The 18,920-nt window shown below is 44.2% G+C and overlaps 3 protein-coding genes across 8 annotated transcripts in view; 2 read left to right on the plus strand and 1 right to left on the minus strand.

The window, feature by feature from the left end:
* The first annotated feature begins 1,439 nt into the window (after positions 1-1,439).
* On the plus strand, positions 1,440-4,423 carry LOC105698272 (poly(A) RNA polymerase, mitochondrial). Of its 2 annotated transcripts, none has more exons than XM_012422363.2 (7): positions 1,440-1,629; positions 1,936-2,201; positions 2,270-2,503; positions 2,599-2,805; positions 2,882-3,093; positions 3,197-3,417; positions 3,499-4,423. In XM_012422363.2, exons 1-7 carry the CDS (start codon positions 1,467-1,469, stop codon positions 4,005-4,007), a joined length of 1,812 nt encoding a protein of 603 aa, XP_012277786.1. In that variant the 5' UTR covers positions 1,440-1,466; the 3' UTR covers positions 4,008-4,423. The 2 variants fall into 2 exon arrangements, with proteins under 2 accessions (XP_012277786.1, XP_012277794.1); XM_012422371.2 differs by having other exon boundaries at positions 1,984-2,201.
* LOC105698258 (RING finger protein 207) lies at positions 4,309-10,751 on the minus strand. Of its 3 annotated transcripts, XM_023433404.1 has the most exons (10): positions 10,612-10,748; positions 10,273-10,504; positions 9,842-9,990; positions 9,281-9,666; positions 8,817-9,206; positions 8,400-8,747; positions 8,040-8,328; positions 7,424-7,834; positions 6,436-6,710; positions 4,309-6,354 (listed from the first exon to the last, which is right to left on the minus strand). In XM_023433404.1, exons 2-10 carry the CDS (start codon positions 10,479-10,481, stop codon positions 6,139-6,141), a joined length of 2,673 nt encoding a protein of 890 aa, XP_023289172.1. In that variant the 5' UTR covers positions 10,482-10,504; positions 10,612-10,748; the 3' UTR covers positions 4,309-6,138. The 3 variants fall into 3 exon arrangements, with proteins under 3 accessions (XP_023289172.1, XP_012277774.1, XP_012277765.1); XM_012422351.2 differs by having other exon boundaries at positions 4,309-6,710; positions 8,400-8,744; positions 10,612-10,751; XM_012422342.2 differs by having other exon boundaries at positions 4,309-6,710; positions 10,612-10,749.
* A 758-nt stretch (positions 10,752-11,509) lies between these two features.
* LOC105698510 overlaps positions 11,510-18,920 on the plus strand; it is a 31,821-nt gene continuing 24,410 nt past the window's right edge. Inside the window, exons 1-3 of one of the 3 annotated variants that reach the window (XM_012422821.1) lie at positions 11,510-11,672; positions 13,488-13,580; positions 13,661-15,144. In XM_012422821.1, coding sequence (XP_012278244.1) covers positions 11,623-11,672; positions 13,488-13,580; positions 13,661-13,946 — 429 coding nt within the window. In that variant the 5' untranslated portion in view covers positions 11,510-11,622 and the 3' untranslated portion in view covers positions 13,947-15,144. Of the gene's footprint in view, positions 11,673-13,487; positions 13,581-13,660; positions 15,145-18,920 lie in introns of those variants that run through there. The other 2 variants (XM_012422830.1, XM_012422837.1) reach the window with 2 other exon arrangements.

Raw genomic sequence — 18,920 nt, forward strand, 5'->3', positions numbered from 1 at the left:
GAACGTTACCAGCGAGAGGGAAAAGGAAAGCAGATCGGCCACGCCTAAGGAATGACAGAGAAGACACTACTGGAAGGAGACGGGTACTGAGCGCGAGGGAGAAAAGGGAAAAAACGAGAGGATTAGAGGGGGAGCACGGGGGGTATAAGTATCGGAAGGAGGGTAGATAGAGACAGGTATGAGGGGGGGAATGAGAAGAGAGGCAGGAATAAACTAAGAAGGACGAAAGGGGTACGAATGCCGAGAGATGAATGATTAATTGGAAAAACATTTATTGGATTTTTTCCCAATTAACATTTTAGCGCTAAACTCGCAATAGTTTAACACACCATTTGTCTTCGTATTCAACGTGATAACTGCGATAATAGTCGCGTATTAGACCTACCGAAATCTAAAAGAACCGTCAAGGAACATTTCTGAAGTCGTGACTCTTCTCCTCCTGCGGCATTGTCGGCATTGTAACATTGTTTACCTGGAACGTAAACATAGAACGAAAAGTCTTTTCATCTGAGAGAATTGAATGGTACCTTTTTACGGCATCATAAAATACGTCGATTTTCTAATTCTGGAAAAAATGCAGTATCTAATTTCGTCGCCAACCTCACGTGCTAAAAAGCTAGTCAGGAATTCCCTTTGACCAGAAAAGGAACTCGCATGAAGGTCAGAAAAATAAAATCCGATGAGGTATAATAGAAATTCAGAAAGAGAATCCCCATACGGGGGGAGAGGACGAGCGAGAAGAGGGCACGGACGCGGAATCGGAAGAAGGGAGATGGAAGCATAGAGAGACATGCAGGTGCGAGAGAGAGAGGACGAGTCACGAGCTTCGCCTCGCGTTGTACCGGAGAAGCGTTCCTCCACCTTTGGAGCGCACCGGATTGGCGAAGATCCTGACTCCACTGCGAGTGGGAGAGAGAGGTCAACACGTGGGTGACCGGGAGAGCGAGAGAGAGGAAGACAACCGCGGGACGGTGATCACGTCATCGCCCGAAACAGCGAGCGCATCGTCGCCTGTTCGCGTCGATGAGAACTGGACCTTAAAGGGATACCTCTCCTAGAACCTGCATGTTTCCTCCTGAATTTTATCCAATTACCGGTTTTGTAAATATCCGAATAAAGCAGGTTATTCCTTCGCAGTAAAATAATTTAAAACAGAAATCGATTTTCGAAAACTTACCTCATAAAACTCCGTTTTAATTAAATGTGAGGGGTAAAAACTGAGACAGAATCTTTTTATAAATAGTGGATAATTGCTGTTTATTTTTAATTACAGAGGGCAACAATATGGGTGTTACATGTTACATGAGTTAGTATAAATTATCGCGGGATATTTTTTGAACAGCCTTATATATCAGTCCTGATATTTGAATCTTGGGCGACATCTGTGGTGCGAGCAACGAAGTTATTCTTAAAAATTGGCGACTGTTGGCAACACTGTCTCTGTAAATGAAGGGTAGGATTAAAACATGTCGCTGTTCATGTGTGTTTGCGTGAATTTTTGTCGTTCGACCAATAATCCTTATTCTAAACTGATTATGAATAAGACTGGTTTTAGATTATGTAGCAAGTTTTACAGAACTTTTACTACGTCCGCTTGTCAACGTCGAAACTCGCGAAAGGCGAATACCGGTAAATCTCCTAACTTAACCTAGAACCATATCCATTCCGTTTTCTCTACTTATAAATAAATATTTCCTTAACATTTAATTATTACTATTTCCTAAACGCAATTCGGGATCCTTTCCCCGAAATTTCGTTATTACGCGAGAATTCTCCGGTAACTCCTAATGAAAAGTGTTTTTGTTGAAAAACATGGTTAATTTCGTTGGTGGTCTTAACTATTTTACTTTATGTATCTATACGGTCGCTGTTATTTATAATGTATGGTCCATAGTATATCGCACACTAAAATTTAAATTTTTGCCATTTGTACAGGATCGATAAGTAATTCAAATAAGAATATAAATTCTGTCAATGTCTTAGAAAATGTGGAGAATCTTCCACATGTCCCATTAAAGAACAACAATAAAAAGAGCAGATTCAAAATGTTTGATAATTTCTTGGAGGAGAAAAAAGCTCAGGCAAATCGGAGTATCATAGTTCAAGTTTTATCTCAGAAATCAGGCAGTGAACTGTACCAATATTGTTTGGGAACCTGTAAAGTGAGAAATATGTATCATTATTCAACTCATCATTCAGAGGTAATTATTCTGTTATTGTGGGCTTTACAAATGAGTTTTGGATTTAATATATGTTTTTCCTTCTCCAGCACTTTTACCTGGTGGAATTAGCCAGCATTAATGACAAGTCCACATTGCTCTCTAAAGCAACTCATTGTAATCGTGATGAACTTCTACCAACGTCTGGTAACATTCTCTGGTTCCGGAATTTAAATTCAGAAAAAGTGAAACAGCTCCCCACAAAACTACCGATAACAAGACTTTTTGCTACTAATCAAATTAGTGATGACCAAATGGTGAAACAGTTATCAACTGCTAATTCGGTGCGATTAACATTTATTTAGGTTTGAAGAGAATAATTGGATGGGGGAAGAACAAATTTTATTGTTCTACTTTTCCTAATTTTTTTTTGTTGTAGATATCGGATCAAATGACGCTGTATCATAAACTAGTTAAGCTTAATGATATTGGAGTAAGACTCAGGTTTCTAACTGCGCAACAATTTGAATTTTACTTTTCTGGATTTTTCCCAAACGTAATGGCATTTCCTTTTGGCTCTTCAGTAAATGGCTTTGGCAAAATGGGCTGCGACTTAGATCTCGTGGCTATACTGGACGCAAGCACTGTTGGTATAACTTCCTTTCGTTTGAACATTCTAACATTCTGGAATACTTATTCAAGTAAACAACTTATTTCTCTAGGAAAATTTAAACAGTAGATTAGTGTATCATTCAAAGTCCTTCTCGAAGGAAAAATTTCACTCGAGAAAATTAATGGACCTCATTGCTACCTCAATGGAACAAGTCATACCAGGTATCTCAAACGTCAAGAGAATTTTTCAAGCAAAAGTGCCCATAATTAAATTCGATCACCGGTATGCTGGTCTCGAATGTGATCTCAGCATGTCTCAGATGTGAGTAAAATACATAAATGAGTAGAGTCTTTCCTTCGTTGCATAAGATCTCGTAACATTTTTTTTTAATGATATTTTTGTATCATTAACATTGATATTTCAGGACTGCAGTTTACATGTCAGAGCTCTTGTACATTTACGGCGCCATCGATCCTAGAGTTAAACCATTAGCATTCACTGTAAGAAAGTGGGCTCAGTCCCAACAATTGACGAAGAATACACCTGGCCCATGGATTACTAATTTCTCACTCATACTGCTTGTGATATTTTATTTACAACATGCACAGATTCTGCCACCCTTACAATATCTTATCGCAACAGCCAGTAAGTACTTTCTTAAAAGATAAAAGACTAGGTATCCTAATAGATTCCTATTCATTAAACTCACTTAATTTCCCTTCGCAGCCAAGGAAGATACCAGAGTGACAGACAGCTGCGTCAACTGCACATTCGTTAGAAACGTGAACAATCTAGAATGGCGAATAAAGAATGCAGAGAGTCTGCATGATCTATTGCAAGGTTTCTTCCAGTATTACTCGAACTTCAACTTCGGGCTCAAAGGGATCTCCTTGGAAGTCGGGCACGAGATAGCCAAGCCGGATAATTCGTCTCCAGGGATGTACATCAAGAACCCCTTGGAGCCGTGGCTGAATGTCAGCAAAAATGTCAGCGTAGACCAGGTCGAGAGACTGCGGAGTGCCTTCAAACTGGCCAGCCAGATTTTCCACGTGAACAGAGAGAACCATCAAAGATGGGGATTGTTGGCTCTGTTTACAGACCTCAAGGGGGGAAAGGATTCTTCCGTTGACTGTATCCATAATATCCTACAAGAGAATGACGACAACGAAGGTGATGAGTCCATAACTTCTGAACCGGAGGATCTCGCCTTTAAGTCTAGAGCCAGGCCCAGATGAAAGGACCCTAGAAGAGAAACGAAGTTAATTCGCTGAAAAGTTTCAATTTGAGAAGACGTAGCGCGCGTTCTACTTCCCTTTGTACATAGTAGACTTCTTCAGGGAACGCTTGAACGCTGCGTTGCTTGGAACTCTGTACATGCTGCAAGCATTCTCGACTTGCGTGAAGTGGTTTTTTTTCTTCTATCGGTTTTAATCAGGACGTGTATTAATTGGCACACATGAAAAGCCTGGCAGGTAAAGGTCCTTTCCTCCTATTTTTAATCAAAATAGGAGGAAAAACCAAAAAATCGAGAATATAGATGTTGGATTTTTTTTTATAGACATTTCTAAAATATAGACAATTATAGAGCCGCCGACCGATCGTAGCGTGTACACGTTGAGAATACTTTAAATAAAACTTGTACAAAAAAGAACTCATGTAAGGATTTTTTTACTCCAACTACTCTAAAAACGTACGGTATGAATGAAAATATATAAAACGGATAAGATAAAAACTAATGAACGATCAACATTAGTTCCTCTTAATTCGTACGATTTAATACGCTTTAAATACATTCCCCTAAATTATGTTCGTATTGTATACTTATCGAGTACCTTTGCCATTAATGTAATATACTTAAGGGTCCGCCACTTGGGCGAGGCTTATTTATTAATACGAGGTATAGGATTACCCTTTCTAAATTTGGCGTCACGTTGTTATTTCCTTAATGTCAATAATCATGGCTAGTCTTACGTATTCCTGCATCCGATTTATAAATACAGGATGCAATTCAGGAGAGGCAATCGTGAGCTGTATGATTTCTCTTCTCGTTACACTAGCCAGAATGTCAGCTCGGTAGCTGTCAACAAGATTGGATTAATTCGGCTAACCTTTTCCTAATGTCATTACGTTTCCCTTCCTCAGGTGAGCATTCAGCACACGAAGAAATATATTATATGCAGAGAAGTTTTGCCATTCATAAATATCGTTACAGATACTAGACATCCAGTACATGCACTGGAAGCTCACCGAGGAGCAATACTGCAAAGAACCAGTTCCGAGTCTATCGGTGCTGGTAATAATCTTCTGATTACATCGGTGAGAACCTTAACATGATAAATAGATTAAATTAGGCTACCAGTTGAATTTGATTAGGCTAACTTCACTCTGTCTGTCTTTCCTTCCCTATCGAGTGATTAAATTCGTGGTGTATGTACCATTATTGGCAGTGTTATTTTCTAGCTAATGTCTCCATCGATCAGTTAGATCAACGTGAATCACTTTCTCATAAATTGCCCTTCTTAGAAAGCTTAAAGGGGAAAGATTTTCGAAATATCCCAATCGAGACTGAGATAGAGAGAATTTTTGGCCTCCATCGAGACCCTTCATGAGAAGATGTACTTCACAAAGTGAAGAGTTATAAATCCTGCTTCGCAATATCTTAAACATTTTTCGCAATATGAGAAGCTACAGCCAATAAACTAGAGCATCGATTAAGAATCGACAAAATTACAAATAATGTCAACGATATGCTTTGTACTAAAGGAAGCTTTATCGTACCATCATTTAATGGAATCTTGAACTTCTCCGTCAATCTCCGAACGTTTAATTCGTATTAAGAAACAATTACCCTTGGTCAGCATTTAACATATAAACTGAGACTGCCTTCGATTATCTTCGCCGTACCCAATACATGGCTAACGATCAACCTTCAGATTATAATCCAACCTGGCATTTGACGCGATCCATAGAAACTCCCTCGTTAAAAATGAAATGGCAGCAATTCTTTCGGCGTTCTTATTATCAGCAGAGATCAATACCAAATACTTGGTTCACTTCGAAAAGTTTCAGTCAGTACGATGCAAGGTTAGATCGCAACCGTAACATAGAATCGTTTAGACCAAAACACCATTTGTAACGACGAGCAGTAAAAATACCGAATAACTTCGATACACTTTGAAGAGCTTCCAAAACAGAACATGAAACCTTGTATCATTTTCAGGTGACAAACCACATAATCTCAAAATCAGTGGCGCTCCACAAGATGTCAAATCTGCCTCGTAGAAGATTGAGTGCATCGAAACTTTTGACATTCCCTTATCAAGTCGAGTTCCTCCAAGGGTAGGATTGGTCCAATCGAATCAGGCTTCAGTTCGTTTTGCTCTTGCGGTGGTGTCGATGGTGATGCAAGTGGTGCTGTCGAAGGTGTGACCTGGTCTCCTGCACCGCAGCCACTAGGGTACGCACGGCTTCCTCGTGGCCTTCGAAGCTGTCAGCCTTCTTCAGTTGACCTAGGCCCGTCGAACTCTCACCAGCAGTCCTCTTGCTCTTCGGCCTCGGAAAGGTTTCCCAGGAGCGCTGCTTCTGCACCAGAGACGACGGCGTAGAGGGACCAATCAGAACAACCAGAGTTTTCCTGGGATCCGGTGCACCGGTTTGACCTACCATCCCATCAGCTAAGCTGGACCGGCGACTGTTTGCTGAACCTGTGGTGCTCAAGCTGTCACAGCTGGCTCGTCGACGCCTCCTGGCTTCTGTTCCACCTTTCTCGCCGGAGTAAAACATTTCCTCGGAGTCGCTCACCGGGTAAACCTTGGTGCTCTTGCATGTCGGCATGGTCTGCTCCTCCGGAGGCACTGGGTGAACCTGAGCCTGCACTCGTTTCTTCGTATCGCCCATGCTGGACGTCTCCGATATCCTCTGGTAGTCACTTTCTTCGGCTGGAAAATTCATTTCAATGGAGTTTTTCTCCTTACCGATACCATGTAATCTTCCTTCAACGTGAGACTCTCTCTTTCGAATTAGCTTCGAGATCGATACCTTATAAATAGCTTACGTATGTCACATTTAGGATATTTTCCGTTTCATTGAAAAAGCACGCCTTACTAAGGGGGTGTTACGGAAATGGTAGACACGATTTACACGACACTACAGTAACTTTTCAATTAATTATTACAGGCCAATACACTGTAGAAAAAAAAAAAAAAAATAGTACAGGACTGTTGGATTCCATTTCCGACCAGGATAGCGCTGACTAAACCGTGTCCACCATTTTTGTAACACTGTATATCTATGTATGAATGAAAAGCTTTCGAAGTACTTTAGATACCAGTGTGCAGGGTGCAGTCTTCGATAGACATGCTCAAAACTTGATTATGAATACTGGAATTACGAGTGAAAAGCATCTCTCACTACCAGAATGAAAGTTAATAATCCAGAATGAAACGATTGATAAAAAAATGCATCAAACAAATAGATTTACCTCCACACTGAAAACATATCATCGGTATATTTCAACGAAATTACAATATGTATCGACTGCAAAGGTCTAGACCTGTCGGTACATGAAATATATCTAATCTCTACTAGTTATGTTATCGTACATTCAATTCTTGCTCAATTACAATTTATTTAAGTAATTCAACTTGCATACCAGTAGGACGATTTTGTTGTTGTTGTTGTTGCTCTTGATGCTGCTGTTGAGATTCACTACATCGCTCTGGTTGTTCGGAATTCTCCCCTCCTTGTTCAGATGCTGCGCCTGTCAAGGTTCGATACAAGGATCGAACTTTGCTGCTCGAATGACTTAGCGGAGTCTTCGGCTTGACTTCATCCGGAGACTTTCTAGATCGACGACTTTGGCTGCGATCCCTGGTTTCGTCTCTTCCTGGAGACTTCTTTCTGTCTTCTTTGGTCCGAGCCTTTTCAATGAGCTGGCTCAAGACTCCTCTCTTTGAATCCGATGACTTCGCAGTCCCATACACTACGATGTTTCCACTGGAGTCTAAGACAGCTCCGACCCCTCCAGATGGTGTTCTGCATCTTGTCGGCATCTCTTTACTTTCTATTGCAAAGAGTAAATAAAAAATAGTTAGAAATTATCAAAATTATTGCAAAACATATTTTACATTCGGTTGTTACCGAATTATGCGGTAATACCCAGGTACAACTTCAATTTTCCATTGGAGTGTACCCTTGAAATTTGTAAGTAGAAAATGCTATTCTATCCTCGAATTGTAATAAATAAAATAAACTCTTCGTTTTCTTACCTTTCATGTACAGAGCATTATCTGCACCAGTGGAACTAGTACGTGGGTGACGACACTCCTTAGTGGGCGCAGAGGATTGTTGCTGTTGTTGCATCGGCTCTTGCAACTGCAATCTAGCCAGATGATCCAGAAGAACCTGCAGATGCTGATGACCAGCTGCATCGGAAGCAGCGGTGCTTAAGTCTCCAGCATTGACTCCGGCTGTAAAGGACTTGACGAAGGGTTCCAACTGCTGCGCTAAGGTTAGCAATTGTCTAACCTCACTGCGTAATGTCAAGATGTCATTCATCTACGAACAGAAGAAAGAATATAACAACAGGAATGTCGGTGAAAAAAATTTCCCTCCCCACTAGGACTAACCTGCGAATGGAAGATCTCCTTCTCTATATGGATCCGGCAAAGCTGTTCCTCCCAGAGTGCGTCAAAAACACTTCTTAATCTCTCCAGCTCCATTTGATGGTGTTCCAGCTGCTGCTCGAGTAGTTTGCAGTCCCGAGCCACATGCTCGTAGCGAGCATTCAGTGGAGGAGTGTTAGCTCTGCGCAGAATGGTGACGTCTCGATGAAGGTCTTCAAGGCGTTCCTTGACTGCCATCAGCTGATCGCTGAGTTCCTTCAGCTGGTTGTCAAAGGTCCTGCAATGATTCGAAAAAGGTCCACCGTCCGTCCCAGACTTGGGCTGTGCTCTCTGGCTGGTCTTGCTACTCTGCTGATTAAATTATCACGTTATTTCCACAGTTTTGGACTGATTTCCAGAAAACATTCACTTTAGTAATACCTGGATAAACTGGGGCTCAGGCTGTCCGATGTTGTGTGCATGATCATAGAGGGAATCCTTTGTCTGACCTACGTAGGGTTGAAGGACCCGAGCAAACTCTGTTCGATAATTCGTCTTAAGATGGGCTGTAAGAAGAGGAGGCCTCGATGGGTGACCCAGTTGAGCTACTCGACCTAGGCGATCCAACATCAGGTGCGCTAATTCCAGAAACTGGTACTTTGTGGCACCGCTGGTGAATGCAGTGCACAACATCAGGTGCATTTGCAGCACTGGAAGAGCACTGCCCAGTGATAAAAGCTGCGCTCGTACCATTCGTTCCTTGCTTTCAAACTGTCGCTGTAATTCTGAGAGCATCGACGCATGTGTTTTCGCCACTGTTTCCTGCATGCCCTGTGCCAGTAATGAATAATTAATGCTTCACTTTTAGCATTCTTGTTCTAGTCGAACACTCTTTTGATTACTACCTGACAGTAAGAAGTGAGTGATCGTTTCTCTGATTCAAGGCTGTGTCGAAGTTCATCGAGCTGAGATTTTAGGGCGAGGAGACCATCCTTGACTCCAGCTTGAAGTTCGCAGATCGAGTTGGCAGTTCGTTCCATCCTCTTTGAAGCTTGATGCCAAGCTGCATCTATGTCCATGCAATGGAGCCTGGCATCGGTTGGTGTGTCTCGGAAGCATGTTGCACATAGCATGCATTTTGCAGTCTGGCTGTACATGATGTATTGTTCACCATGAGTCGAACACCTCCGCTGTGTGTCTTTGGCACATTTGCTCATATGTACTACTTCATGAGTCGAGAACATCTTTGCCCGATGTGTGTGATCCCGGCAGTGATTGCACAAAGCTTGTCCTGTGACAAAAACAATGTATTAAACAATATATCCTTTAATTGAGGGAATTAATTTTGGTCCTTGTACAAAAAGATTAGTGTGGTAAATCTTTTTTTTTATCACTCTTGACCTCCACTGAGTAATCAAATAATTTGACTGTTAGTAGAGGTTAATAATGGTGATATTTTAATATACCGCATGTTGTGCAGAAGAACATTGTAGATTTGTCCCTTTTATCACAATTAGCACAGGGTGGATTCTCTGAATTGGCTATCTCGACTAGTTGGCGCATTAACTGATCGCTGGGTGGTAGTTGCGATCCATCTTTCAGCTGCGTTATTTGTCTGAAAGAAACCAAGGAGACCTATGACGCGAGATTCAAATTGTTTGCTGTAATGGTGGATCAATTACCATCGACAACGAAATAATGTGATAATGACAGTTATGATAGTTATGAAACAATAATAAAAACACTGCGTTACCTAGTTTTTTTTTCTTCGCACATGAAATGTCTTCATGAAATTCAGATGAATGTAGTTCAAAGAATGTCTTATTTTTAAAAGACTATACGTTATAGACTTTCTAACAAGGTATCGAATCATTTAGACCTGACTGGAAATTCTTACCCACAGATCGGACAAGCAAGCTTGCCGTCGAGATGAGGACCCTGGAGGCACTGAGCGCAGAAGGTGTGAAAGCAGGAGAGTAAACAGGGATCGCTGTAGTAGTCTTGGCAGACTCCACAGATCAAGGGATTTCTGGGGCCAGCTGCGAGTCCAGAAGTGCCATCGTTGTCGGCGACCCCGTCACCAGCCACGGACCCCGAGCTCGCCATCCTCGGTAACCTCTGGGGTCTTCCTGAAAAAGGTAAGGGCTCAGCGAATTATCCTTGGGAATTTCAAGTAGGGGTAAAAAAAAAAAAAGAAAGACCCGACAGTGGACTAGAGTTTGCCTGAAATGTTTACCTCGGGACCGTCGGCCCGCCCGCCGCAGAGATCGCTGACAAGATGGTTTATCGGCCCGTCATTCTGAGGTAGTGACGCGCTGCGACGAATCCGCGCCCTGACGTCGCCGACGTCACGACACAACTGACACAGGGACGCCGCCGCACGCACACGACAGTGCCCCGGGCAGTGCGTGTGCTCCAGAGCGAGTGTTGCACTTTGAGGTTATATATGGGCTAAGCGACGCCGAAATTTACCGGGATTTTCCGAGGGGCTGCGGAGGCCGCGCTCTGATTGGTCGGCTGGAAACCAACCGACCAATGAGAGAGGCGCGTTCAAATGGGCAAGCGAACAAAATGGCGCCCGCCAAGGCAGCAGTCAATGAACTTCAGGGCTATTACGTATCTTTAACGAGAGTACTCACTTCTCGAACTTTCACCTCACGTGAGTTTATGCACAGAGCTTGCAAGACTAATCACCGACCTCTTAATCCCACTTTATGCGAACATTCGCGGACAGACTTTTTACTTTCATGAATTCAAGAGAATCAACGCTTTATTCAAGATTGAACGACATCCTTCACGCTAGGTGAGCGTAATAAATAGTTATGACCGTTTATACACCGCCTCCTGATTTGAAAAAATAAGAGTGAAGAGTAGTTTCGATATATATCAAAAATCGATACACCGTGGATCAAGTGAATCGAGAATTGATAATAACTCATAACGGGAGTTAAATTATCTCATAGAAATAAGAGTAAACATTAAAAGTGTAGATCCGTTCGATTATCAGAAACTTTTTTCTTTTTGAAAACGTCTACTCATTTTAAATTGGAGATTTTGTTTGCGTATAAACAGAATACTATCGCTATCGAATGACGACACATCTGCATAGGAATTCAGGTATCGATATCCGATATATCGAGTTCGCTGGTAAATAGCAATTATGTCAAAATGGTGTGTATTGAAAGAGAGTTAATAACGTGGGACGATCGATAAAATCGGAAAATCTACGCAGAAGCTCGTTACCGGGATGCTCAAGAGGTGCGCAAAGTGCGAGGATTGCGGTTACCACGCTTTAAGGTTTGGTTAGTTCTTACGCTCGCTGACCTGTTCAAGGGTCAGCGGCACACGGGGGCGGCGACTCGCGTATATATGTTATATACTCGGTCTGTAGAAGGGTCAAACGGCTGCGGACAGAAAGTCAGTGTAGCCCTCTTACGTCTATACATATATTCATTATATATCTCTGGAAATAGTCCCACATATTTTCCTCGTCCGCGAATCGAGGAATGCAAGGGCGTGTATATTCCGTAGCAGTTGCGCGCGCACCCCCGAAGCGTCGCGCGCTCTGATTCGTCATCGATCGGTGACGTCACGCGGTCGCCGCCCGGCGACCGATGAGAGCGCCGCGGCAAAATTTTAATTTTCCGAAAATGAACCCCACGATGTCAAGTTAGAATTTTAATCCCAGTATCGGGCAAGTTTATTTTCTGCTCCAAATTCTGCGATAATTTCGTTAATGTAAACTCGTAAGGTCTAATATTTCCTGACGTAATGTTTCTTGAAGGCATTTTAAATGTTGCTACCAGACCCGACTGTAATCAATCTAATGCACCCGCGATTGGATCGAGGGCTGGAACTCGTCTTAGCCCTCCGGAGCAAGTCTCGTAATTTTTCTCGAATTTCGACGTTTTTTGAGGTAAAAAGCCTTTAGAAGCGTTAAGGTTCTCGTTAAAGTCTGCGAGTTTCGGGGAGTCCGGAATCTCTCAAGAGTCGCAACTCTCCTCGGCTGGTTTCCCGCGAAATTGAAAAAAAAAAGAAATACCAGAGAGTATTCGGCTCTTTCTCTCTGAAAAGTGAAAACGCCCGGGGTGAAGGAACTCCGGCACTCCCGCCGGGCTTTAAGCACCTCACACACAAAGTGCGATGCATTTGCGGGGGCGAGAGTGTGCGCCGGTCACAAATGTAACGCGTGAAGCACCCGGTAGCAACAAGAAAAGATTTCCCACCGCCTCCGGTTAACCAACTTTCCAAGAGCGGAACCTGCATCCTCTGGAGAACCGTCTTACAAACGCCTCCAGGATCGAGAAAGGGCGTTTTATTTTTTTCCCTTTTGATGCCGTTGCATCGAAGCGAGATTTCTACGGAATAAGCGCTTTTGTACTTAGTATATTTAAAAATAGCGAATATTGTTAATTATTAGTGCAAGTTTTATATAAATTGTTCACTAATAGCTATCGGTGACTATTCCAATAGAGCAATGAACTAGTCTGAAATTCTACCGCGACTCTTGATAAAAATGGTCAGTTTTGAACCTTGTCAGCAATTGAAAAAAAAAAAGGTAGAGAGTTCGATGTCATTTTGATTTACTGAAAAGGAGAGTTGCGGTTATGTTACGTTTTACGCCTTACCGAAATGCTACGCGCTACAATTTTAAGAGAATTGATACAACCGAGCTGTAACTATGTATCATACTGTATCGTTTATATGTCTTGTTGGAAACAGACTAGTAGAGAGGGTTGATACCTCATGTTTCGGAGCTAACCTAAATGAGCTACTGCCATCTAGCGGCCGTATACTGAAATCTCCACATTCAGTATCGACGCCGGCGTCATCTTGTGATTGGGAAACAAACGAATTCTTTACCGACATTGTTACCTACATTTGCTCCCAACGTTGACCATCATTGTGGATCAAGATCGTATTACCAACAAAATTAACATGGGATAAAGTAGATTTCTTTAGAATATTCCGTGAGACAATTAACCCTAATAACATCGTATCATTAGCTAGTCCTTGATAACAGCCTACAGATATTTCGAGAATAATGTTTTGCAATATTCTGCAATTATTGGAAAATGATGCCGCAGCTTTGACATGCTGATGATTTTCTAGGTGGTCAAGCAGCGCTACCCGCAAGATCCGAGGAAGTTCCAGGGATACGTTTATTGGAACTAACCACATCCATCCAATTGGCATTCTTAACAGGTAAAAATATTGCAGTAGAATTCGAAGATACGGTTTTTGGACAACGGGAAATAATGCTGAATATAATGTCAAATTGAAAGGATCCCGGTAAATTCAGCAACGAGCTCAAGATCGCGTAAAAAACGCGGTCTGGTTAGGGAGGTCCGCGTCCCCGTCAGATTCTTCCGGATCCAGTCGAGACTTCGAGATCCAGAGGAGTTCGCGAAGCATTGTCCCCGGTCGTTCCACTTCAAGGTCACGCGAGAGTTCCCCCTCGGGGCCGAGGGAGCGACACTGGAGACGTTTTCCAAGTCGGCGACGAGGCGACGTCTCCTTCTTTTTCTTTGCCCTCGGCCGAGCGACTGGCGCTGCTCGCGTGTTTTCTAAGCGCTGCGTCGATCCGTGTGCGACGTGTCTGAGTATGCGAATTAGATTGATCTATCATTGGCTTGTCTGGCCGCCGTCTCGCCCACTGATTGGTGCCGAGCAACTGTTATCTTCCTGGAACCTCGAGCTATCGGGCCGCGAGAAACGCGCGTGCTCCGTTTAAACAACACAAATATTTAGAGAATTATGCTCTACTACTGACTATACCCCATTTAAACTATGCACACGTATTGATATTTACATCCCGGCATGCAATCCATGTCAGGTGTGTACGTAAGTATGCACTACAAGTTAATTATACCTGCTTAAACGGTTTTACTCATTTTCTACCGTTTAAACTTCACGCGCATATTGATGGCGATTTATAAGTATAGGTATACAATATGCGGTTGTAGGTATTAATTTATCAATATTGCAAGCATATTACATCGACTCGTTTCAAAGACCGCGTGTTGAGAATGCATTTAGAGAATGTTATGAATACCTAGAGAAACCCAAAAGCTGATGATAATTTACGTGGTGTGGAAGTGAAAGTAACATTTAATGCAGATAGTAACTGTGATCGAATGTGGGTATATGTTTGTTTTAAAAATGATTTTGTAGGATATTTGTCCACGTCGAGTACAAACGCGTGCAAATGCACGAAGGAGTACAGTTGAGCGCGGATCAGGTAACGAATCGACTTTGCCGAAGCCTAGTACAAGCGACGATACACGATTATCGACTGTTCCCAGATAGGAATGGACAGTAGGGTCAGTGTTGGGCCAAAACCTACTGTTTCTGTAAACACGGCCTGCATCGTGAATGGTGTCTAGACGTTCGAAATCGTGACTAGTCCAAGGTTGGACTGTTAGAAACTAGCTATTTCTGAGAAACATGTACTAGTGTCTTTATTTCTACTCAGTACTAATTCAACGACAGAGCATAGTGCCGTCTCAGTGCTGTCGTTAAATGCCAGTACATCATAAAAAATTATTAAACGGTGCCAACGCTGGGTAGCAAAGTAAGAAGCTTATTGAGATAGAAGACATTCAATCATTGCCGATGTCTATAAGTCGTTTACATGAATAGTCGATACATCCTTGAACCAAGTTAAGAGGTTTATTCTCGAAACCATTCCATGATTTTCTGCGACATTTCGACATTGCATAACCATCAACACGATGTCCCGTTTAAAAGGAAACCAGCATAGAATGAATTATAAGCACAAACTAGTAATTTGAAAAATTGCGAAGTCGCGTCATTGGTCAACGTTTGAAAGTCGTAGACGAAATTGTCAATTTCGCGTGCGAAAATTGATCGTATGAATCCGAGAATAGGGTCCCTGACCGAGTCGAACGAAAAGCGTAATTAATTTTTGTACCATGTCAAATGTAATTTACGAGAACGATCGGCCAATTATCCGCGGGCAGCGTGAAATTGTACCTTCGAAGTTGCATCGGATTAGTGGGGAGACCTCGCGGAGGACGCGAGGACTTTGAAATAAAGGAAGGTACAGTCGTGTACAAGCAATCGCGCGTAACGAATGCACGTAAAGGCCTACCCCCGGCAGGGCGGCGTGGCGGGCCGTCGCATAAATCTCCATAAATTGGGAAATTCGACACGGCCAGTATGGCGGATCGGTCGGGAGGAAGTAAAGGATAAAGGAGCGGCGCGCGGCGTAACGCAGGCTTCCATCGGCCGGGGGAGCGGAGCGGCTGATCGAATGCGGATGTGCGTGCCGAGCGCCGGCCGACGAGTCGAGGGAGAATCGAGGGAAATTATAGAAGCCCTCTTTCGTACGGGCGATGTTATCAGCACCTTCCGGGAATTTCGCGTAAATAGGATATGGCGCGGTGCCGCGACGGTGGCACCACGCGAACGATTCGGCATGCCGCCGATTTATGCACCCCGCTTGGCGGGCCACCCTGCGAACTGCCGCAGACCCGCGACCGCGGCGCCCCACAGTGGCCGCTCGACAACTTTCCGGACGAACACCGGGACGGGGAACTACCGAAAAACGGAACGGTGAAACAAAGAAACGAGACAAGGGACCGCGGGTTAACCACCACTATAAGGAGATACAACGCCATGATTTGAAATCGCCCCTACTTTAGACGTCCAAGGCCTTCAGATTTTTTTCTGATCTTGTGCCGCGAATCCGGGGTCCCGTATATTTCATTAACCTGCGGGCATGCACGTCCGAGCATACGTACCAACCTCCTGGTCGCACCCGTTTGGTCGTAATTATAGTGATAACTGTAATGGTAGACGGCGGTGCCGGCGAGAGGTGATAACGAGGATCGTTGTTAAAGTACAGCCCTTAGCGGCGATGCTCCCTTGAAGGATAGGATTTAATGTCTGAAGATCGTAAATTTGGGGAGACAGGGATTATTGTTGATTGCTTGACTACGGACGTTTCGACAATGCTGAACTTGACGGATGTCGCGTTTAGAATTGATTTATTTTGCTGATGAGTTTAGTACTCGTCGTACCACCTCTCGCCGCTCCAAAGCGTTCAGCCGCGGCAACTTCGTGTCGGTATATGTCGGTTAAATCAATCGGCTGCGGGCGTTAAGTACCTGTAAGTATCGCTACTAAGTATCGTTAAGTATCGTTAAGTCGGCAGGTGGAAAAAGGTTCGTCCGGTAGGTGCGCGTCCAGGGCGGGAGCGAGAGCAAGAGAGAGTACTTTGGATCGTCATCCGTGAGATAGTGGGATCCCTTTTATAGCCTATGCCTACCCCTTAATCTCGGAAAGTACATGTAGGAGGCTACTTTATACTTAGCCTACCGGCAAAGGGAGGTATTACGGGGTTACTAAAGTATCGTATGGCCTCCCTAAGCCCCATAAGGATAGCCCTCAGGCACGCACCCCCCTTATCGTGCGTATGCACTTTTTTCGCTGGTGCGTGCGGTGCAGCCCTATGCAGTGAAGGTGAAGGGGGCATCGGGTAACACGGGCGGGTAGGCTACGGCAGACACCACGGGAAAAAATGACTGGGTGGCACAGCTACGTTTCTGTCCCTGGTCGCCATATTGAATCGCTGCCTTGACGAAGAAGACTCTATCCTGCAACCGGGATTCAGGGACCCGATTCTCGAGTTCATACATGCCAATTGCGAGAAAAGTCAACTTTTACGAAACGACGTTTTAATTTGTGGTTGAAACCACATATTGTTAAAACAGAAATTAATTGGCCACTAGACCAGACCAATTAAGCATAGTAGTCTCTTTTTGTCTTTTCAACTTCCCCTGCATTTCGCTTTCTCGCTCTCCCTCCCTCGATTCTATTCCTATTGAATTACCTATTCCAGCCGCCTACGAGGTAACGACGGCGAGCTTCTTTACAGACCGAGCACCCCACCTGCCGCGTCGACGTGACAACCGGAGTTTCGAACTACTCGAAAATTTATGCTTCGCGTCTTAGGTCGCCGGTCTTCGGGGTTACAGCTCAGCGATTCGGTTACAAGTGAATCAATAATCGCGAAGCTACAGAGTTTCCGGTGTTAATCCATCCGAACCGTGTGCGACGTAATCACGTTTCGGGAAAACCATCCCAATAAAATTGCGAGAGTTCCTTAAGCCGGTTACCCATTTAACGATAAATGGTTAAATTAATGGTTTCCCGGGTAGTTTTCCCCCATACTACCCCAAGAATGGATGCAAGCACGAAAACGGTCGCGTTACCTCGCCGTTTTGGGCAATTTCCCGAACGAGGGTCCAGGAGAGCTTCGGGCCGATTTAAATGGGCGCGCATTCGCCGTAACGGCGCAAACGCGCCGTAAAATAGTTGTCGGGCAGAGTGTAAGTAATCGTCCAATTTGGAGCGGCCGTCGTCAGGGCGAAGGAATTGCGAAATTGGCTTATAATTGCGAGCGTATTGAAAAGGAGCTGCCGCTCCAGGCGGTTGCAGCTTAGCGGTCCGGTTACTCGGGGGAATCAATAGCCGCGTATACAATGTCGAAGGATGATTTACGGACGACGTCGGATTCGCCTACACGGAAACCAGTTATATGCGGCCCGGGGCCACGGGGATACCGGTTGGCCGCAACCGGGGATCCCAAAGAGAAGAGGCGAACGGCCAACGAGAGCGGCCGTCGGAGATTTTGCAATTTCCAAGATACATTGTACCGCGATTAAAGACCGATCTCGGGCCGAGCATAAGTCTCGCATAATGCGGCCTGCCCTACCGGCGCTTTGATCCCGCAAAATGTACCATAACTAAAGGCCGGGTTCGCGATAATCTCCGGGGCTCGATCTCGGCTCGCCGGACCGCGCCAAGCGTCGAGTGGCCGCTCTTCTTTCGGGAAGAATAGAGACCCCGTACGCGCAGAGCCCGCCCTCTGCCCTCTTAACTTTTCACACCGCAGACGTTGACTTTTGCACTCGACTACCTCCCTGTTCTTCCCAGGGACGGTGCAGGACTTTTCAAGCCCCCCGGGAAACTGCCCAAAAAATACAGCCGAGGGGAAATCAGGGAAAACGACGTAAGACTCGTTTGAGAGTCCATTGCCTTTGGTTTCATATGGTGATCGACGATATAACTTCATCTTACCTGAACCCATGACGAGTGAGATAAGTTGGATCGCCAAAAGGAACCCAAAGTGGCGAGAGAAGCGAGCGGGTCTCCAGCGTGACACCATTGCGGACTCTAATAGGCCCCAGCTGGAAATAAATGCACTTCAATTCAATGTAATCTTATTTGATTCAGCTCGAGGTGCGGAGCACAGGAAGGTCCCTGAGAGGACCCATTTCATCTGACAGGGATAAAGTTCTTCGAGTCGCAGACGATATCCCTTAGACCTGGAAGATGTCCAAGTTCGCGACTGACGAGATCGGACGCTTTGGGACTGTTTTTGGGATAAGGCCATGGGTGATGCCACTTATTTCATTTTTCCCTGTCTCTGTTAGCGACTCGAGCTGATTCGTCACGATAGACATAGGTAGCCTTTACGTTACACCGGCTGACACGCGTTGAAAAAGAGCTGACCCA

Source organism: Orussus abietinus, unplaced genomic scaffold (assembly GCF_000612105.2).
Source record: "Orussus abietinus isolate OABI.00-Male unplaced genomic scaffold, Oabi_2.0 scaffold13, whole genome shotgun sequence".
NCBI lineage: Eukaryota > Metazoa > Arthropoda > Insecta > Hymenoptera > Orussidae > Orussus > Orussus abietinus.

What these genes read in the sequence shown, in the direction of transcription:
- LOC105698272 (XM_012422363.2), top strand. Translation starts at nt 1,467, where the DNA reads ATGTCGCTGTTCATGTGTGTTTGCGTGAATTTTTGTCGTTCGACCAAT. An exon ending in GATCTCAGCATGTCTCAGAT is followed by an intron (nt 3,094 to 3,196) that starts GTGAGTAAAATA and finishes TTGATATTTCAG; the next exon opens with GACTGCAGTTTACATGTCAG. An exon ending in ATATCTTATCGCAACAGCCA is followed by an intron (nt 3,418 to 3,498) that starts GTAAGTACTTTC and finishes TTCCCTTCGCAG; the next exon opens with CCAAGGAAGATACCAGAGTG.
- LOC105698258 (XM_012422342.2), bottom strand. Translation starts at nt 10,481, where the DNA reads ATGGCGAGCTCGGGGTCCGTGGCTGGTGACGGGGTCGCCGACAACGAT. An exon ending in GTTCTTCTGCACAACATGCG is followed by an intron (nt 9,667 to 9,841) that starts GTATATTAAAAT and finishes TTTTTGTCACAG; the next exon opens with GACAAGCTTTGTGCAATCAC. An exon ending in CACTCACTTCTTACTGTCAG is followed by an intron (nt 9,207 to 9,280) that starts GTAGTAATCAAA and finishes TTACTGGCACAG; the next exon opens with GGCATGCAGGAAACAGTGGC.